The following is an 18,236-nucleotide window of genomic DNA, read 5'->3' as shown; positions in this document are numbered from 1 at the left end:
TTGAAGACTGTCTGGACTCTGTAGAAGATTTGGTCAGATACAAAAGAGGTCTTTCTGAGAAGAAGATAGCTGAGGAAGCAAGGAAGGCAAAGAAACCCAGACTTGGAGAATCTTCTGGAACCAAAGCTCCTCTGAAAATCTCTTCTTCTGGTAAGTCTATTCCTCCTGTTACTTCTGTAATACCTATGATGGCCTCTTCTACTCCTCTCCCAACACCTCCCACATTTACAACCTCTGAAATCCCTCCTTCAACCATCAGAACCTCTCAACCTCCACCTGTTCTAAAGTTGCTCGTAATTTCACAACAACCTCTGACCCTAATCAACTATATCACCACAGCTCTTCCTCATCCTCTGAATATGAATCACCCCCTTACCTTTCCCCTTCTTCTGACCAAGAGTTCTCTGAACAAGAGTCCTCTGACCAAGAACACTCTGACCCAAACTCCCCAACAATAGCTGAAATTTATGCTAAAAATTTCGCTCCACAACCCTCAAGACAATCTGAAGTAACCTCTCCCCTCCAAACTTCACTTCCACCACAACAAACAACAACCTTACCCTCTGAAACTCAACCATCTGATCCCTTCACCTCTAATATCACTCCACCATTTATTCCCGCTGTACCTGGACCAGACTCTGACCCTTTAGACCTAAATCCACTATATGCTTCATCCCCTAGTCTTCAACCAGACGCAGATTCTGAACTTCAAGCAGAATCTGAACCTCAACAAACTGAACCTCCCTCTCTAAATCTCAGCCCTCAAAACTCTCCACCTCATTCACCTGAACCTGAACCTGAACTTACCATACCTACCCTTGAGGAGGCCATTATACAGGTTGCAGAAGCTTCAGTCCAGAAGATCAAGTCTCTGGCTAAAAACTCTGAAGTAAGTGATGATCCTAAATCTGTTAGGACACACTGGAACAGAGTCATTAGTTGGATGACCTCTGAGTCTTATAGGCTGAAGAGTATCTCTGAACAAGTCAGAAATGGCTACATCAGAGACTCTGAGGAAAGACTTCAAGAGAGACTGGCTAGAGAAGCTGAGGCCAAAAGATTAGAGGAGGAAAGATTGGCTAGGGAAGCTGAAGAAGAAGCAAAGAGGTTGGAAGAAGAACGCCTGGCAAAGGAAGCAGAACTTCTAAGGATTCAGGAAGCTGAAGCCAAGGCTAAGGCAGATGCAGAAGCCCAAGCTGCTGCTGAAGCTGAAGCTCAGCAGGCTCTGATTCAGGGGGAGTCTTCCTCTGCGATCCCTCTGATTCTTAACACTCTGAAAGAGATAAAGCAAGATCAGCAAGAGATCAAGAAAGATCAGAATGAGCTTCGTGCCAGGATGGACAAGCAAGATGCTCTGAATGAAAACATCCAGAACATGTTTGCCATGTTGCTTCAGAGACTTCCTCAACCTCCAAACCCTTAGGCACTTAGGATTTTTTTTATTTTTTTTTTTTTTGTTTGCCTAGTGTTTTTGCTTCTGTCTTTTTTAGCTCTGATATTCTGTTGAATCTGATGTTTTGACTGCTGTTTGCTTTTGTGCTTTTTAATGAAGTGTTTTTCTCTTTATTATTTTTTATTCTTTTTATGCCTTTTTGATTATGCCAAAAAGGGGGAGAAATTATTAAATAGCTCTGATGAAAATTATGTCTAAAACCTTAAGCATTCTGCAACAATTATAGAAATAGTTCTGATATAAATAGCTCTGATTAAATAATAGCTCTGATTAAATAACTCTAACATTAAAATTAAGAAATTGCAGAAAGTTTTCAGAAATCTCATTGCTTGGAAAGCTCTGGTAAGAACTTCTGAACTCCCTAGTACTAACTCAGGGGGAGCTTTTGTCTATCTGATCTAATATTTTTCATGTTTCATCTGATAATTTTATTTGTTTTGTCATCATCAAAAAGGGGGAGATTGTAAGAACAAAAATTGTTCTACAACAGATTCCATGATTTTGATGATAACAAAGGATGAAACCAAAAATGGCACCCTAACGAAAAGTTTCTAAGTGTGCAGGGTTCTATAGAAAGAAGAAATAAATCTGATGATGTCATCAGATGCAAAACAAGATCAGATGCAAAATCTCAAGTATCAGAAGCATCTAAAGAGGAATCTCATTCAAGAAGCTCTGACTCTGGACAAAACTACAAAGTATCAGAAGCATCTGAACATGAAGTAAAGTCTAGAAGCTCTAACTCTGATCAAATGCCTTCTGTAAACTCTGAAGTTATCAGCGCCATCTGAACTTTCAAGAAATAACATCAGAAGCAAGATTCTCCAGATACACGAAGACTCTAATCAGAATTGTTAATCATGATGAAGTAACGTTTAAGCCAAGTTAAAGTTCTGCAAATGGATTTCCTCAATTAGAAAGAGACGTTAATCTCCACTTCCAAGAAGAGAAGATACTAATTGTGGTAAGTAGTCACTTCTAAGAGAAAAAGTCTACTGCAGAAGCTATTAATGGAATGGCGTAACTACATATCAATATCCAACAGATTCAACGCTACTTCAACTCTACTTCAACTCCTATAAATAGAGAAGAAATCTCATTCAGTAAAAACAAGAAATCACTAGCCAAAACTATACTGAAATTATATCACGCTCAAGAAAAACATCTTTGTTCTTCAAAGATTTCACTAAGCTTTTGCTTATCAAGTGAAAAATTTGTTCTTAAGTTTGTAATATTTGCTTTCTTAGAAGCACTCTAGATTACACATCTTGTATCTAATTTTTATTTGATTTCCTCAAGTGACTCTTTGTAGTCTGTAGACTTGAGAGGACTAAGAGATTTTCTTCTCTCTTAGGGGTTGTTTGTAATCTTTCAAGATTAGTGGATTAAGTCCTTGTTGAAGGCGAAATCACCTTGGCCGGGTGGACTGGAGTAGCTTTGTGTTATAAGCGAACCAGTATAAAATCATTGTGTGATTTCATTTTGCAAAAGCGCTTATTTTTCAAACAATTCAAACCCCCCCTTTCTTGTTTTTCTCACCTTCAACCCCTCACCTTTGTTGTACTCAACGGGGACCTCGTATAACATAGGGTTAAGTGTGTTGCTTAGTCATGTTTGCGTATTAATTATTTATGCTTGCTTTTAATTATTTACAGAGAGATTGACATATACAAAAGGATAAAATGGAAAAAGAGTTAATTTTAAATTAGGGGACTCGCCAAGACTTCGCGGCCTTATGTCTACATATTCTCATCAAGTGATGAGGAAATTAGAGTAATCGTAGTTCGTAGATTTTTTGGTTGATTAATTTTTAGGAACGATGTAAGATCACCTTCGAACGATAAACATATGGTTGTAACTTGCTCACACAAAGGAGGCTTAAGATTTTTTCTTGTTCGCATTGAAGGGACCGGATCATTCATTTTTTTGAAAAAAAAAGTCTTGATTTTTATTAAGTCAAATGAAAAAAGATTTGATTGATTGTCTATTTTTTTATTCTTTTTCATTTTATGATTAATTGAGAAAATAAATTTGATTAAAGCAAAAGATATATTTTTGTTATTTTTTGTATTTTTGATAGGTGAAATTAAATAACATTAAACTAAAATAATTAAACATAATAACTAAACAAAAATCAAGTTAAACAAATGTAAAATAAAACACATGAGGGTACTAATTGAAAATGAGTGAGTGTAGAACATAAAGGAAATCAAAAGGGGTCCAAAGCCCAACTTTTAATAAATCCTAATCTAAATTTCCTATTTAAATAAATAAATAATAATAAAGGATAGAAATTAGAAAATTTTATTTTAAAATTTGACTAAATTAAAAAGGAGTTTTATTGACTCAAAGTAATTTTTTGTTTTGTAGATTTTTTATTAATAAAAATAATAAAGGTATGAATCTAGACTATAAATATGAAAAACCAACGAAAATTTATTAAGGTCAAATCAACAAGCAACTCAATAGCAAAAATCGAAATTCACATTCAGCAGAACCGTACTTGTGTCTCTTTCAAGAACGGTGGGAGAAAGATCTCTTAGGACGATGATCTTCTGGTAGTGCATGGGCATTGTCTCCGCCCTAGAGTCATGTGGAGGAGAGTTGCTAGCACTTTGATGATGATGATGATGACGGCTCAGGAGTGATCATGTTACAACACCTCTAGTTGAGTTAGACTCTTTTATTGGTTCTCTTAGATGCGAATAAGCCTTGCATTTTGCTGTTGTAGAAAGTTGAAAATGTTTAACATGGGTTCCTTTACTTCTCTGGTACTCCTAATGAAGTTTATGACTCTTGAAAGTCGTGTGAAGGTTCTAGTCGTGAAGATTGGAAATGAGAAGGATGTGGATGATGCTGGAACGTAGGAATCTGGTGTTCATATTGCAAGTTTCAGTAAATGAAGCGCTATTTGCTGAATTGGGTAGGTCTTAACAATATCCAAACATCATTTCCTAAAATAATTCAATGATATAGAATGATAAATAGTAATTGATAATCAACCTATTTTGAGTTCCTTTTCTAAAATCAACTTCCAGGTATAAGAATATCTGCCAAATAACAATGAAAATGATTTCTCTCGAGTATTCGAATGAATTCACACAATATTCACTTTACTATAAGGGTATAATCCAAACATTAGCTCAACAAGGTCATTTAACTTATAAATATAGTCCTAAAACGCAAAAAGTTTAAGATGAAAAACTTCAGACGTGTTTTTGTTTTCTTTGTTTTCTCAAGCAGAGGACAGTATGTCCTATTATCCACATTTCAAACTCCATATTTGTTCACATTCCAGCCACTCTATCCCATATGCTCATATATCTCTCACATGCTTAGTTTTTCTGTAGTGGTGATTATGAATAAAAAACAAACAAAAGCAAAATAAAAGAAGAAAATATGCAACATTGATAATCAGTGGTCCATTTGGAATAATGCTTAAAAAATGTCAAATTCAAGCTGCAGCCTGCAAGCTATCCTCAGTTCTCATTATTTGGTTCATATTCACAATCACAGGTAGTGCTGCTGGATTGAACTTTCCCCTATACTGTGGGCCTAAGGAACCCACAAAGATTATTAGCTACAGCAGATGAAGAAACATTGAGATTCCAATATGTGAACAAAGTAACAATCATGACTACTTGGTGTTTTATATGCTCTTGTACTCACACTTCCCTTCAAGAAAGCATCTGAATTTAGCTTTACTTAATTGACAAGAGAAAATAGTACTATCTATTAAAGAATAAAAAAAAGCATTACAAAGTTTTAACTGGTGTCATTGGTGTCATGAGAACATGTTAAGATTAAGAGTATCGCATCAGATAAAATATGACAACAAGGTAACATAGTAGTCAAAAAAAGTTAAAGTACACAATTTTCTACTTAATTTAGTTCTGAAGTTTAACCAAGTTTCATCTAGTTATTCAAAATGTCACCCCAATGGTCCTTTCAATCTATTTACAGACAACAAACATTCAAAAGATTTAATGTTATACCTTGAAGGCTACAAACCAGGATTTCGGAAAAAGTAATCTAGGTTTTTGATGTCTCTAAAACCAATCGTGATTCTATGCAATATCAAGTAAATGCGACCACGGACATTGATTTAAAGCCGCTGGTTTGCGGTTCCTGCAGCCACAGCAACAACATTCACAACTAAAGATGAACCTTCAGAAGAACTAGTTGGATTTGGATACTCAATCAGAGACTGTCTACAAGTAGGACAAGAGGAGTGTGAAAGCAGCCATCTATCTATACACCTTACATGAAATCCATGGTTACATTTTGGCAACACTCGAACTTTCTCTCCATCCACAAACTCTCCAAGACAAATTGGACAATCTGTAGCTGCAAAACTAGTACTACCTCCTGAACCATAAACAGCTATAGGGATCTTACGCAAAGCACTCTTCTTCAAACCCTTTGAAGCTAAACGAGCAATTGTTTCATCTGGTGTCTCGAAAGCATATCTGTGACTACATCTTAGAGCACACCTTACAATTGAGTTAAGTCCTAATGCAAAAATAAGTGCACAAAGTAAAGCTGCTAAGATAAACACCATGGTGGTGTCGAAATTTGAATCACCTGTGGCTGTGAAAGTTTCTCTTGGCCTATTCATGTCACTTGTTGAAGTTGAATCCGCGTCGAGCAAAAGACGGTGAAGGCGTAGATGTAAACGGATCGCCATTGTGGATTCTAAGCTTAAAACACTAACTAGTAGTTTCTAGTTTCGGATCCAAAACGGACTATACCTCGTAAAAGATAAGCAGTGTAGCGAACTTGAGGTCGGTAGTACTATTTTCAGTAGCAAAACTCAGAATTCTTGTGAGTTGTGTTGAAGTGTTTTGTGGTTTTAAGAAATTTCGTAGGAAAACATGACATGGATATTTATGTTTGGAAGTGAAAGCAGGACAGCTACTTTGTTGTCTCCTTTCATGTATTATTGAAGTGAGATAGTATAGTATTGATAGTAAGTGACATGAATTCAGGGTAGGGAAGAAATTATTGCACCCGATCCCACCTAATCAAAAACAGCTTAATTAAAGAAGCACTTATTCTCAGCACCATATCCTTCCCCCACTCCTCCACTCAACCATAAATGTAAAGTTGAAAACTAATCTTTTCTCAACAATTTTATTTATACTTAAAGCCTGTGCAATAGTATTATACCACAAAATTAGTGTAAAATCTAATTGTCTTATTTTTCAGTTACTTCTAAAAAAATGAACGAATGGAGGTTTGTATACACGTGGCCTAACAAGGAGGAAAATTGTGGGCACATCATGGTTCATGGATCATTTGCCTAACCCCAAATGTAGGGTAAGGTCCACTCCATGGAAAATAAAAGGGTCCACGAGTTTCAGTTTATATCTACAATTGTGATAGTTAGGAAGGAAAGAGATGGAATATAACTTTGGAAGATTTTACACGAAATTGGGATTGGGTTGGGAGAAACAAGCAAGCAACGTCAACTACACTGTTAAGAATCAAAGTTTAATGCAACCTATACTATACGGTTATTTGTTAACATAAGAATAGGTGAAACATATAATTATGGCCTGCTGTGAGTAACATGGGTGTGTTACTGACTCGAGGGACCCAACCCACATGCTTATAATGAGTCGTGCCACGATGGAAGCCTCAGTCCAGTGCTCATGTTAGGCGAAATTTGTATAACATTTTGTCAATTTCTTTCTCCAATAGCTATTTTGACGAGATGAAATACGTCTTGCGGTCTTTTGAATGACATGTTTGTTACTTAATTGGAGGAATGGGTGTGTTCTCGGCAAAAGACCGGACACCTCATCCTAGCAACTAATACGGTTAGATTTGATCAGACGTCTCTTTGGATTGCACGTTGGGTTAAAATAAGTAATTTTAACCGACAATCATATATGAGTCATACCACGCGTCATTCATAAGTATTATCTCACTCTCACTTTATAATTACATCTCTTTAACTTCGTTGACTTGAGCATTGGAATGCTAAATTTATAGGTCTTCGTCATACCTAAAGTTGTTGTCGTCGCATCAGAAGAACTCATTCTCCCAACATCTCTTTTTACTCGTTCCACCGTAGAACACTTGCATCATCTATGAGAATTGACTACGGATTCCCTTGAATAGCAGGGAAGACCCATCGTCTCGTCATTGCTCATCTACTTCAATCGGTCTTATTTCTACTACAGTGTTTGGTGGATTTTACGCAAACCATGATAACTTCTAAGTCCACTCGACTAGCCACCAAACATAAAGTCGTTGTCCACCTTCTCCAACAGCAGAAGCAGATTCAATCCTAGTAACTTCTCTTTCCATTTCAGCTCTTTAAAATCCAGTTCCTCCAACTATCAGCCAAAACACATTTCAGATCTTCCTTCTTTTTCATCTTCTCAACAATTTTTATAAGGTCAAACCTCCCAATAACCTCCACCACAACCACTGATCCCCGGACAAATATGTTCCAAAGTCTCCAGCAACTCCAAGTCAACCTAGGCATGCAAAGAGCAAATGAACTGCTCAACAACGTCTACAACTTGGTAAAGCAACAAAACTCGTATTTCTTGGTCGAAAGACACCTCGGGATTGAAGAGAACCTACAATACATTCATCCTAAAGATCATTCCTTGTGCAAAACAGCGTTGCATGACAGTTGTGGAGTCACGCCACAACCGATCCTCGTTGATACAACCACTCCACGTCATGAAGGTCGTAGGTTGCCAGATAGTCTCTAGTATCGAGAATACAAATCTCCTCCACATGATTTTAGGAGAAGAGGTGGTGATCATACTATCTTAAGAGCACGACATCCTCACCAAACACCAGTGCAGCATTCTCGGAGGGTATGCATATACGATGACGAGATATAAAAAATTTACGAAAGAGGAATATGCTCTTCAAGCGTATCCTTGACAACCAAATTTAAAAGTCTCTTGTAAAACCTCTGAAGCTAGACAACTACAATAAGATCGGAGATCCAGATGAGCACATAGAACACATGGATATTATGTTTGATTATCACCATGCTCGTGGTGTGTTGGAGTATAAATTGTTCGTTCTGACCCTCAAAGGAGTTTTCATGATGTGGTTTAAGAACATAGTGACAATTGCATAAACTCTTGGAAAAAAACTCTATGATTCTTTTACCTCTTAAATCACTTCTCGGGAATGGAAACCTGTGACAATAATCGTCCTCAACGAAATTCAACAAAGGAAAAGGAAACCCTACAAGAATATATAGACTGATTCACCAAGGTAGTCATACAGTTAGCAGGAACGAATGATGGGCTGGAATGTTGGATATTCAAGAAAGGATAGAAGTCAGGTTGTATGTTTCGCGAAAAGTTAGGACTAAAAGTGGTCGAAAGCTTGAATAACCTCCTAACTAGGGCATATCCCTACATTAACTATGTAGAGGAAATAGAAAAGGGTCGAAGATCAAGGAACACAATGAATAACCAACCGACAAGAGGGACCATAATCAATGTAGGGACGAAGGAAACCAATGGTCATTGGCCAGATTCCCATCTTACACTACTCTGAACACATCATAAGAAAAGATTTCGCAGGAGTGTGCTAACGCCGACTTTAAGGAATCCATGACAAGAAACTCTTTCATAGTAAAGAAAACGACAAGGGTAATGAGAAAGTGATTGGTATTCTGATCAAAAAATTTCCTTTGGTGATAATGACAACTATGACCAACTTTGACGTGTTAATAATCCTTATTGGCGGGGAAGCTTGTGCGATATCATGTACGCAGAACTCTACCAGAAAGTTGAGTTGAAATATATAGGTTTTTGATTTATGTGGAATCTGACTTGCAGGTCTTCAACAACACGGTGACTCATACATGGGGAAATATAGAGTTGATGATTACTCTAGGACAAGAGAGAGACATCGTGATGGTGGACCTGTAGTTCTTGGTAGTCCTATGTAAAAGCATTTAGAATTGCATTCTGGACAGACCCTTCGCTACGGCGTTTAACGTTGTGGCCTCCCTGATCACTCTAAAGATGAAATACCACAACGTCCTGTTAACACTGAAATTCGGTAAACAACCACTAGTCTCTTATTTAAAAAATTTACGAAAGAGGAATCTGCTCTTCAAGCGTATCCTTGACAACCAAATCTAAAAGTCTCTTGTAAAACCTATGAAGCTAGACAACTACAATAAGATCGGAGATCCAGGTGAGCACATAGAACACATGGATATTATTTTTGATTATCACCATGCTCGTGGTGTGTTGGAGTATAAATTGTTCGTTCTGACCCTCAAAGGAGTTTTCATGATGTGGTTTAAGAACATAGTGACAATTAAATAAACTCTTGAAAAAAACTCTATGATTCCTTTACCTCTGAAATCACTTCTCGGGAATGGAAACCTGTGACAATAATCGTCCTCAACGAAATTCAACAAAGGAAAAGGAAACCCTACAAGAATATATAGACTGATTCACCAAGGTAGTCATACAGTTAGCAGGAACGAATGATGGGTTGGAATGTTGGATATTCAAGAAAGGATAGAAGTCAGGTCGTATGTTTCACGAAAAGTTAGGACTAAAAGTGGTCGAAAGCTTGAATAACCTCCTAACTAGGGCATATCCCTACATTAACTATGTAGAGGAAATAGAAAAGGGTCGAGGATCAAGGAACACAATGAATAACCAACCGACAAGAGGGACCATAATCAATGTAGGGACGAAGGAAACCAATGGTCATTGGCCAGATTCCCATCTTACACTACTCTGAACACATCATAAGAAAAGATTTCGCAGGAGTGTGCTAACGCCGACTTTAAGGAATCCATGACAAGAAACTCTTTCATAGTAAAGAAAACGACAAGGGTAAGAAAGTGATTGGTATTCTGATCAAAAAATTTCCTTTGGTGATAATGACAACTATGACCAACTTTGACGTGTTAATAATCCTTATTGGCGGGGAAGCTCGTGCGATATCATGTACGCAGAACTCTACCAGAAAGTTGAGTTGAAATATATAGGTTTTTGATTTATGTGGAATCTGACTTGCAGGTCTTCAACAACACGGTGACTCATACATGGGGAAATATAGAGTTGATGATTACTCTAGGACAAGAGAGAGACATCATGATGGTGGACCTGTAGTTCTTGGTAGTCCTATGTAAAAGCATTTAGAATTGCATTCTGGACAGACCCTTCGCTACGGCATTTAACGTCGTGGCCTCCCTGTTCACTCTAAAGATGAAATACCACAACGTCCTGTTAACACTGAAATTCGGTAAACAACCACTAGTCTCTTATTTAAAGGTTACTTGCAGGATTACCTAGAGAATCCTAGGGCATAATGCTAAAAACTATGCTTTTATAGTGTTGATTGAGAGAGACTGATTTCGACTTGGTCAAAATAGTTGTAAAAAGGATGTAAAAAACGTCACTTCGACAATAATGAAAGAAAAAGAAATGTTGTAACAACGGAAAATAAAGCGGCAATGCAATTAAAGTAGAGATGAAAGCAAATAGACATAAATCATAAAATGAATTGAAAACTTTGCATTAAAATAAAGATGGTTTTCGGGATTCGTACATCCTTTCAGTAAAACTCTTTTCTCTAACACTGATACTTTGAGTATATGTGTGATTTTGTGATGAAATCAAATGAACACGTCGAATTCTAACACTAGAAACTATATTTATACTAGTATGAAATAGTTGTTTCATAACGTTCCATTCTTCAACTTTAGCCACGTAGACTTATGCATGCATTTCGTCCATGCATTCCCTCAACGTGTCTTTTGGGACAAAACTAAAAAGTAGTTACTGATTTTTGAACATAACACCTTTGCGCGCTCAAATAATCTCCACTTTGACGTGTTTGATGTTGTTGAAATGTTGTTGTTGAAATACCTTCCAAACCTGTTCCAAAAAATACTAAGTCCAATTTTTCTCCACTTGAGGCTTCAACCATGTACACATCATCAAACGTCTAATTGCCCTTGACTTGTGCTTATGCTGAGATTTTCCCTTGTCGAAAATTTTAGCTAACAAATTGCCCCCCAAAAAGGTCTCTTTCGACAAAAAGGAGATATGGGCGTTTTTTACTTTCTCCAAACACTATTCAACTAGTGAGATGACGTCATGGGCATTAAGACCTTTCCATCATTAGTCACCTCGAAAATGTGTGTTTCGCGTTAAACTATAACTTACATCATCATGGTTGCGCCTTCGTAGGGTGGCATGGCTAAGTGTATCAAATCGTCTGATCTCTCCTCTCGGGAGATGACATGTGTCAACCCACTTCACGCCATTTGTCAAACACAAGAACTGAATATTTTTTCTCATTCTCTATAAATACCTTTTTCCTTCGTTTTTCTTATCTTTTCCCCCATTGTCTTCAAAACTTCTACTTTGCAAATTTTTCTTTCAAGTTACCAAAAAAATTTCATAAGCTCAAAACAATGGCATTCAAAACCAAGAAAAACAAAGCTACCAAGGAGTCTCTCCCACTATCTATTACGCTTTCTTCTGCAAATGTCATTGGGAATCAAGAATACCTTCCGGAGCCATCCAACTATGAATAAAAACTTTGTATCTACAAGTCTCGGGTAATCATCCCTTACTCCATTTCTGGAAATACCCGTGCACTCATGGGTCCAATGCATGATCCCTTAGTGGACCTCACTAAGCTCACGAATTTCCCCCCTCTTATCATATGACCAAACATGTAGTGAGTATTAAGGGACCTTTGAACTTAGAACATATGACTTCTAATTTACATGTCTTTCGTTTTACTCCCCTACCAAAAATCATGATGATTACATCCTCTGGCTAAACAAAATTTAAGTCGAAAATGAGTGAAACCTGGAACTCTAGGGGTATTTTCGACCTGATTCAACTATCGAGAACCGATCTCGCTTACTTCCAGAACATGTTGGTTGCATCCCTGTACTTTTGGGAAAGCACACTAACACCTTCCAACTTCCTCGTGGAATGGTGACACTCACCTTGTTTGACATAACAGCCATCACTAGCCTTCGCCCAATTAGAGAAACTTTTGACCCTAATAAGAGTCCCTAATAAGAGTGAAGAATACATCACCAGCTTCGATGTCAATCAAGCCAACTTTGACAAATATATTAGAGACTATCATGTTGTTAACACTACTGAAGTTTCGAACGAGAAACACATTACCTTTCTTGCACTGTGGTCGTTGAGGTGCATCTTTTGTTGCAAATCCTTAAAGGTAGCCAAGAGATATATTACCTTAGCCAGCCAACTATATGAAGGTAAGGATATATGCCTCATCCAACTGATCTTAGGGTCCCTCTATGAATCTCTAGGATTAGCCACATAAGTTCTAAGAAATATACATCCCAAAGACAATTTGTTGCTATCATGACCCTTTTGGTTGCTTCAACTCTAGTTAAATGCCACATTTGAACTTCCCATGGACGTCACATGCCTAGCAATGCTGACATAACTATTAGGGATAACGTATTAAAGGTGTTCGATTAACCCAAATGACACCGACTGATAAAAATAGATCAGACCGAGAAGCATCCTCGTCATACTTCTTGTTGTTCGCCAAGCGTTACTATTTAGCCCAACAATGGCTTCCTTCGTCGAAAGGACTCATGGGCCTGAATGGTTTACTCGACCATTCCTTGCTACTGGCGAACAAGAAGTCGAGTTAAGAAAATATGGGAAGCCTTCTTGACTTCTAAAATCATATCAATCAGACTTAGGACCTCCAAGGAGAATGTGAAGATTCTCTGTTATCATCCCAATCTGATGTCACATCAATTTGAAATTAGCTAGAATGTGCCAAGGCCATTTTTCAGTCGAAAAAACAAATTATGCCTTTGTACCATTGACATTTTTTAGGATTATTACCTTAGACTATTATCTCAACATGTTGCTGATCTCCCCACACTCACTCTATTTGCTTTCCAACCATCTTTTTACTCCACTCCGGACTTCGACACTTGGTGGAAAGCTTATCATGCAAAAGAATTTATAAATGCTGCAACATTAACTCAACAATTGACTGATGTTTTCTCTGTTGTGCAGCAAAAGTTCAAAAAAGGTAGAGCCAATCACATCAAAGAGATCCATGCTTTCCATAAATACTTTGAAATTGTGTATGACATAGTCGGACGATTCGTGAAGTAACTCTTACACTAAAGGAAAAAATGATGCCCAAACTTCCAAACTTGTGTGTTCTTGATTACATGAAGGACAAATATGCTTTCGTCTTAAATTTTCACCCTCTTATATTTCCCCACTTCCCTACCAGTGAAATGGTTTTGGCTTTCACCCCTCCGTTTCCATGGTGGTTATTTTGTGGGGAATTTTTGATGGTGTACAAGAATGAATGTTTGAAACCTGCTCAGTGTGTGACTCTGACTAAGATGACATATACAGTTTCAAGGGACACCTTCATGTCGACATAAATCATACCAGTGTCTAAACTCTCATACATGAGGGTGAGGAAAGCCACAAGATCTCTTTATCATCCTTTTAACTTCCACATCTTTCCCTTTTGTATTCACATTTGATTTTGGACATTTACAATCGTCGAACACAGAAAGAGAACAAGAGATATTGTCAATGCTAAAGTAGCGCTTAAGCAACTTAAATTCGAAACAACTCCATCCAAACCTACACAAGTAAGTTTTAAAAAAAATCATAAACTAAACTTTTAGGCTGCCCAACATCTATACTTACAGTATTTTTAACTTCTTGAATCTCTTATTCTTTATGTAGGCTGATGATGTAACCGTCGAGGGTGAAACTGCTGAAACCGTTCATGAACCCATTATGGTCAAAGATTCGTCTCTTGAACCTCCTCCATATAAAAATAAACCAAGAAATAATGGTGTTGGCACTTGGAAAGTCTCCCCTAGCCCTAAAGTAGCTCCCACTCCAAAAATAAAGAAGGAGAAGAAAGTTGTCATGGGGAAGAGTGAAAAAGAGACTGGCACAACGAGGAGATTGGTTTGAACTGAGTGCGCCAATTCAAGACCAGATGCAAATTATTTGAAAGTAAGTTTATTATTCTTTATCCTTTCTCACGTCATTTTCTCTAAGTATTAACAATTGAATCTTTGCAGGATAAACTATTGACCAAACCTGAGTCAGCCTTTATTCAACCAATGCCTCAAACTACCAGCTCACCCACAAATCAACCTCCTCCTGCTGTAGTCGTCACTGAATAGGTTAATAACCCCATAGAAGTTGATGATACTATCTCCCATAACTCGACTGACAAAGCTCAACCAACTGAATGAACCTCCTCAACTTCTAAGGAAATAGGCAGGCATGTAATGGAAATGGACGTGACTTCTCCAGGGGAAACCTTCGAGCAATGAGAGCCTAAACAAACTCCTCCTCCTGGTAGCCCTCAGCCAGCTCAAGATGTTCACCACTAACTAGATACCACTGAGACTCCAACCAATGCTGAATAACCAAATGTGAAGATTACCCCAAATTTTGAAGGGGAGGCTTAATAGATTTCGTCTATTAAACCAACTCCCTCGCCCATCAACATTCTTTCTCAAGAAGAGTTGGCAGCATTGAAGAAAACAAATCCCAGGGCTTACATGATGATGGAGCTAAGCAACAAAGTCAGCTCTATTAACAAGTGCTCAAGTTCCTCAATTGTCTCTGGAGGCAACACTAGGCCATAAACTATTGACGGAGTCTTTCACCAACTCAAAGCCCAACTTAGTTGGGTCAATCTTTTCAAAGAACTTGGAAAATGCTTTCTTTATGGGTATAATATTAAGTCAATGTTGAAGAAACTCGATGTTCTCGATGTCCCCATCGAAGTTGTTGACTTCATCGTAGCTTTTGGACCACTCTTCAACCACATCCTTACTGATTTTCAAAGAAAACAAGATGCCCAGACAAAAATGGCGCCTAAAGCAGATGAAAGGTCGAAAGCATGGAACTTAGTTAACAAATCCAATCAACGTGCTGAGCAATTAGAAGAGAGTCTTCGCCATGAATATAAATTTGATATCATCTTGGATGCCAAAATCCTTAATTGGAAAAAAGAGATTGAAGCCCTGCAGAAAAAGGTGCAGGAAGCTGAAGGCGAAAAGAAAACACTTTGATGGGTCAGTCAACTGCAACTAGACAAATATACCTAGAGTGGAATCTAACACCTAGAAACTGCCACCACTCTTGATGCTGAACTTGAAGGTTTTGCATTAATAATTTCCCAAGTTGACCGTTGATTTGCCGCAACAAAGCTTTAGTAAGAGAGGCTTAAAACTGCTTTCTCTTTCTATGGCTGCTTTTTCATTGTTGTTTTTCGTTTTAAGTTCTTTATTATCAATAATAACATTTTGGTTTTTTGTAATTTCTAAATATGCCCTCTTTTGGTGGCATTTCAACAATTTTAATGCTACCATTTTAGCCTTTTTAATTCTCAATTTATATTTTATTTTGCATTAATATGTATCTCCTACAATATAGGCCTATATTGTTTTAAATACTTGCCATTTATTTGCAGGATTCGACCTTTAAGGGTCAACTCTTCGACTTCATACGCATTATTTGTGTATGCTTGCAGAATTTTAAATTACCCCTCCCAATTTAGGGAACAATTACCCAAGGCTCTATCTTTTTTATCCATGGGCAAGATGACTTTACAAACTAAGTCTTACAAGTTGAAAGTTTTGGTTTTAACCTTCTTAATGTATGCTTTAGCTACTCTTTCTTTTTGTCTCAATAAGACATCCAGAGCAACTAATCTCTCTTCATCCAAATCACTTAATTCGTCAAGCGTCATACCTCAATAGTATTCAGTTAGAATTTCTATTTGCCTTTGAATTCTAACTGACTACAAATGAATCTCTAAAGGGAATACTGCATCATGACCATAAACCAGTCAAAAGGATGTGGCATTAGTTGATTCTTTGGGAGTGTTTAGACATGCCCATGATACTTGATTTAAGGTTCTATGCCAATTTCTTGGCTTCTGACCCACATGCTTTTTTCTTAAACCAATCATTATCTTGTTAGTCGCTTCGACTTGACCATTGGCTTGAGCATAATAAGGCGCCGAAGTTAGCAGCTTAAAGCCAACTTTTGAGGCAAACTCCACCATTTTTCGCCCTGTAAACACTGAATGTTGGTGAGTTATGATAGTCTCAAGTATTCCAAATCTATATACAATATGATTCTGGATGAAACTGATCACTTCTTCTTGGTTGACATTATACAAAGGGATATCTTATATCCACTTAGAAAATCCCATTCTCTAAAGCCTATCCTATATGAGGCTATGGCTTGACTATTTAGTGTAACTCACTTGCAGACACATGTTGGATACCTAAATGCTCTTGAAATTCTTGATAGCCTTTGGCGAAATCTATGGAATCTTTCAACATAGTTGTCCAATATACCTCTGTCGAACTAGCAACCAATCCATTTGATGGTTTGCCTTATTAGATCCACATGATCCTCTATGTACCTTGGAGATTGATAAATATGATTCACTCTCTCCAAGGCACTTAAGAAGAATTCCTTCAGGAGTTTTCTTAAAAAACTCATTCCCCATAGTTACATAACTTAGGTCTCTGTATTTAACCTTATGACCAGTCACTCATGTTGGATTTCCTAAGTATTTGACAATTGGTTTTCGCCAATCATTATCTGACATTGAGTCAATGGCCAAAACTTCATAAGTCTTAAAATCTTCAAAAATTTCAGATATTTCCGAGTCCTCAATTTCATCTGCCCCTCCCCCCCCCCCCCCCCCCCCCAAGTTTTGATATTGATGAAACATCTGAAGGGCTTTCAACCAAGATCATCTTATCTCGTACCTCGTCCAACTCCTCCAATCTCTCCTTAGAAATCTTGTAACCTTAAGCATTTGGGCTAGGTCATTTGTTTCTTGATTTTCTAATCATGGTATATGGTCGATAGATACATGGTTGAAAAGTTTCAGCAAGGAGTTGGCCCTAACAAAGTACATCATCAAATTCTCTTTGATGCATTTATACTTTTTTTAATTGTCTAACCACCAACTTTGAGTCTCCTTTTATTTCAACATTTTCCCCCCAAATCTAATAAAATGTGAAGGCATGTTATTAAGGCTTTATATTCAGCCTCATTGTTAGAACATAACCCTTCGATCCTAAACTTGAATCTGGTTGGTATATCTTTTGGTGAAATTATAAATACTCCCACTCTGGTTCCATCCTTATGCCTAGAACTATTGAAGTACAATTTCCAAGGTCTAATTCATATGTATCCTTCTATTAATTTGACCACTAAATGGTCGACAGTGAAGTATGCGACAATTTTTCCTTTTACTACTTTCAAAGGAGAATAAGTTAACGAATATTCAGAAAGCACCAGGGCCCACTTTCCTATTTGACAGTGTAATATAGGCTTTGACAACATATGTTTAATAATGTCGAAATGAGAGTAAACATAAATATCCACTGGTTTTATATAATGCTTGATGAGAAATAAAATCACAAACGTAATATTTCAATTGCGTTATACCTAGCCTTTGCATCTATCAAGAGTTAACTGAGGTAATAAATGGCCCTTTCGATGCCATTCTCGTCCTCTTGCACTGACATACTTCCTATGGTCAAATCCGACGCAACTATGTACAACTTCATACTCCTATTTCTACTTGGAGGTAACAATATTTGAGGCTTCATCAAATATTCTTTAATATTGTCAAAAGCCTCTTGGTGCTCGCTCCCCCAAACAAACTCGACGTCTTTCTTGAGTCGAAGTAATGGATGGAACGACTGAGTCTTGTTGCTTAAGTTGGAGATGAA

General features: G+C 37.4%; 1 protein-coding gene across 1 annotated transcript; it reads right to left on the bottom strand.

The window, feature by feature from the left end:
- Window positions 1-5,250: 5,250 nt before the first annotated feature.
- Window positions 5,251-6,587, bottom strand: LOC127080772 (RING-H2 finger protein ATL74). Its single transcript, XM_051021073.1, has one exon. It carries the CDS (start codon window positions 6,138-6,140, stop codon window positions 5,559-5,561), a length of 582 nt encoding a protein of 193 aa, XP_050877030.1. The 5' UTR covers window positions 6,141-6,587; the 3' UTR covers window positions 5,251-5,558.
- Between the last annotated feature and the right edge of the window lie 11,649 nt (window positions 6,588-18,236).

The sequence above is a fragment of the Lathyrus oleraceus genome, chromosome 5 (genome assembly GCF_024323335.1).
Source record: "Lathyrus oleraceus cultivar Zhongwan6 chromosome 5, CAAS_Psat_ZW6_1.0, whole genome shotgun sequence".
Classification (NCBI taxonomy): Eukaryota; Viridiplantae; Streptophyta; class Magnoliopsida; order Fabales; family Fabaceae; genus Lathyrus; species Lathyrus oleraceus.
The sequence above is the reverse complement of the archived record's forward strand: the minus strand, read 5'-3'. Positions and strand labels throughout refer to the sequence as shown.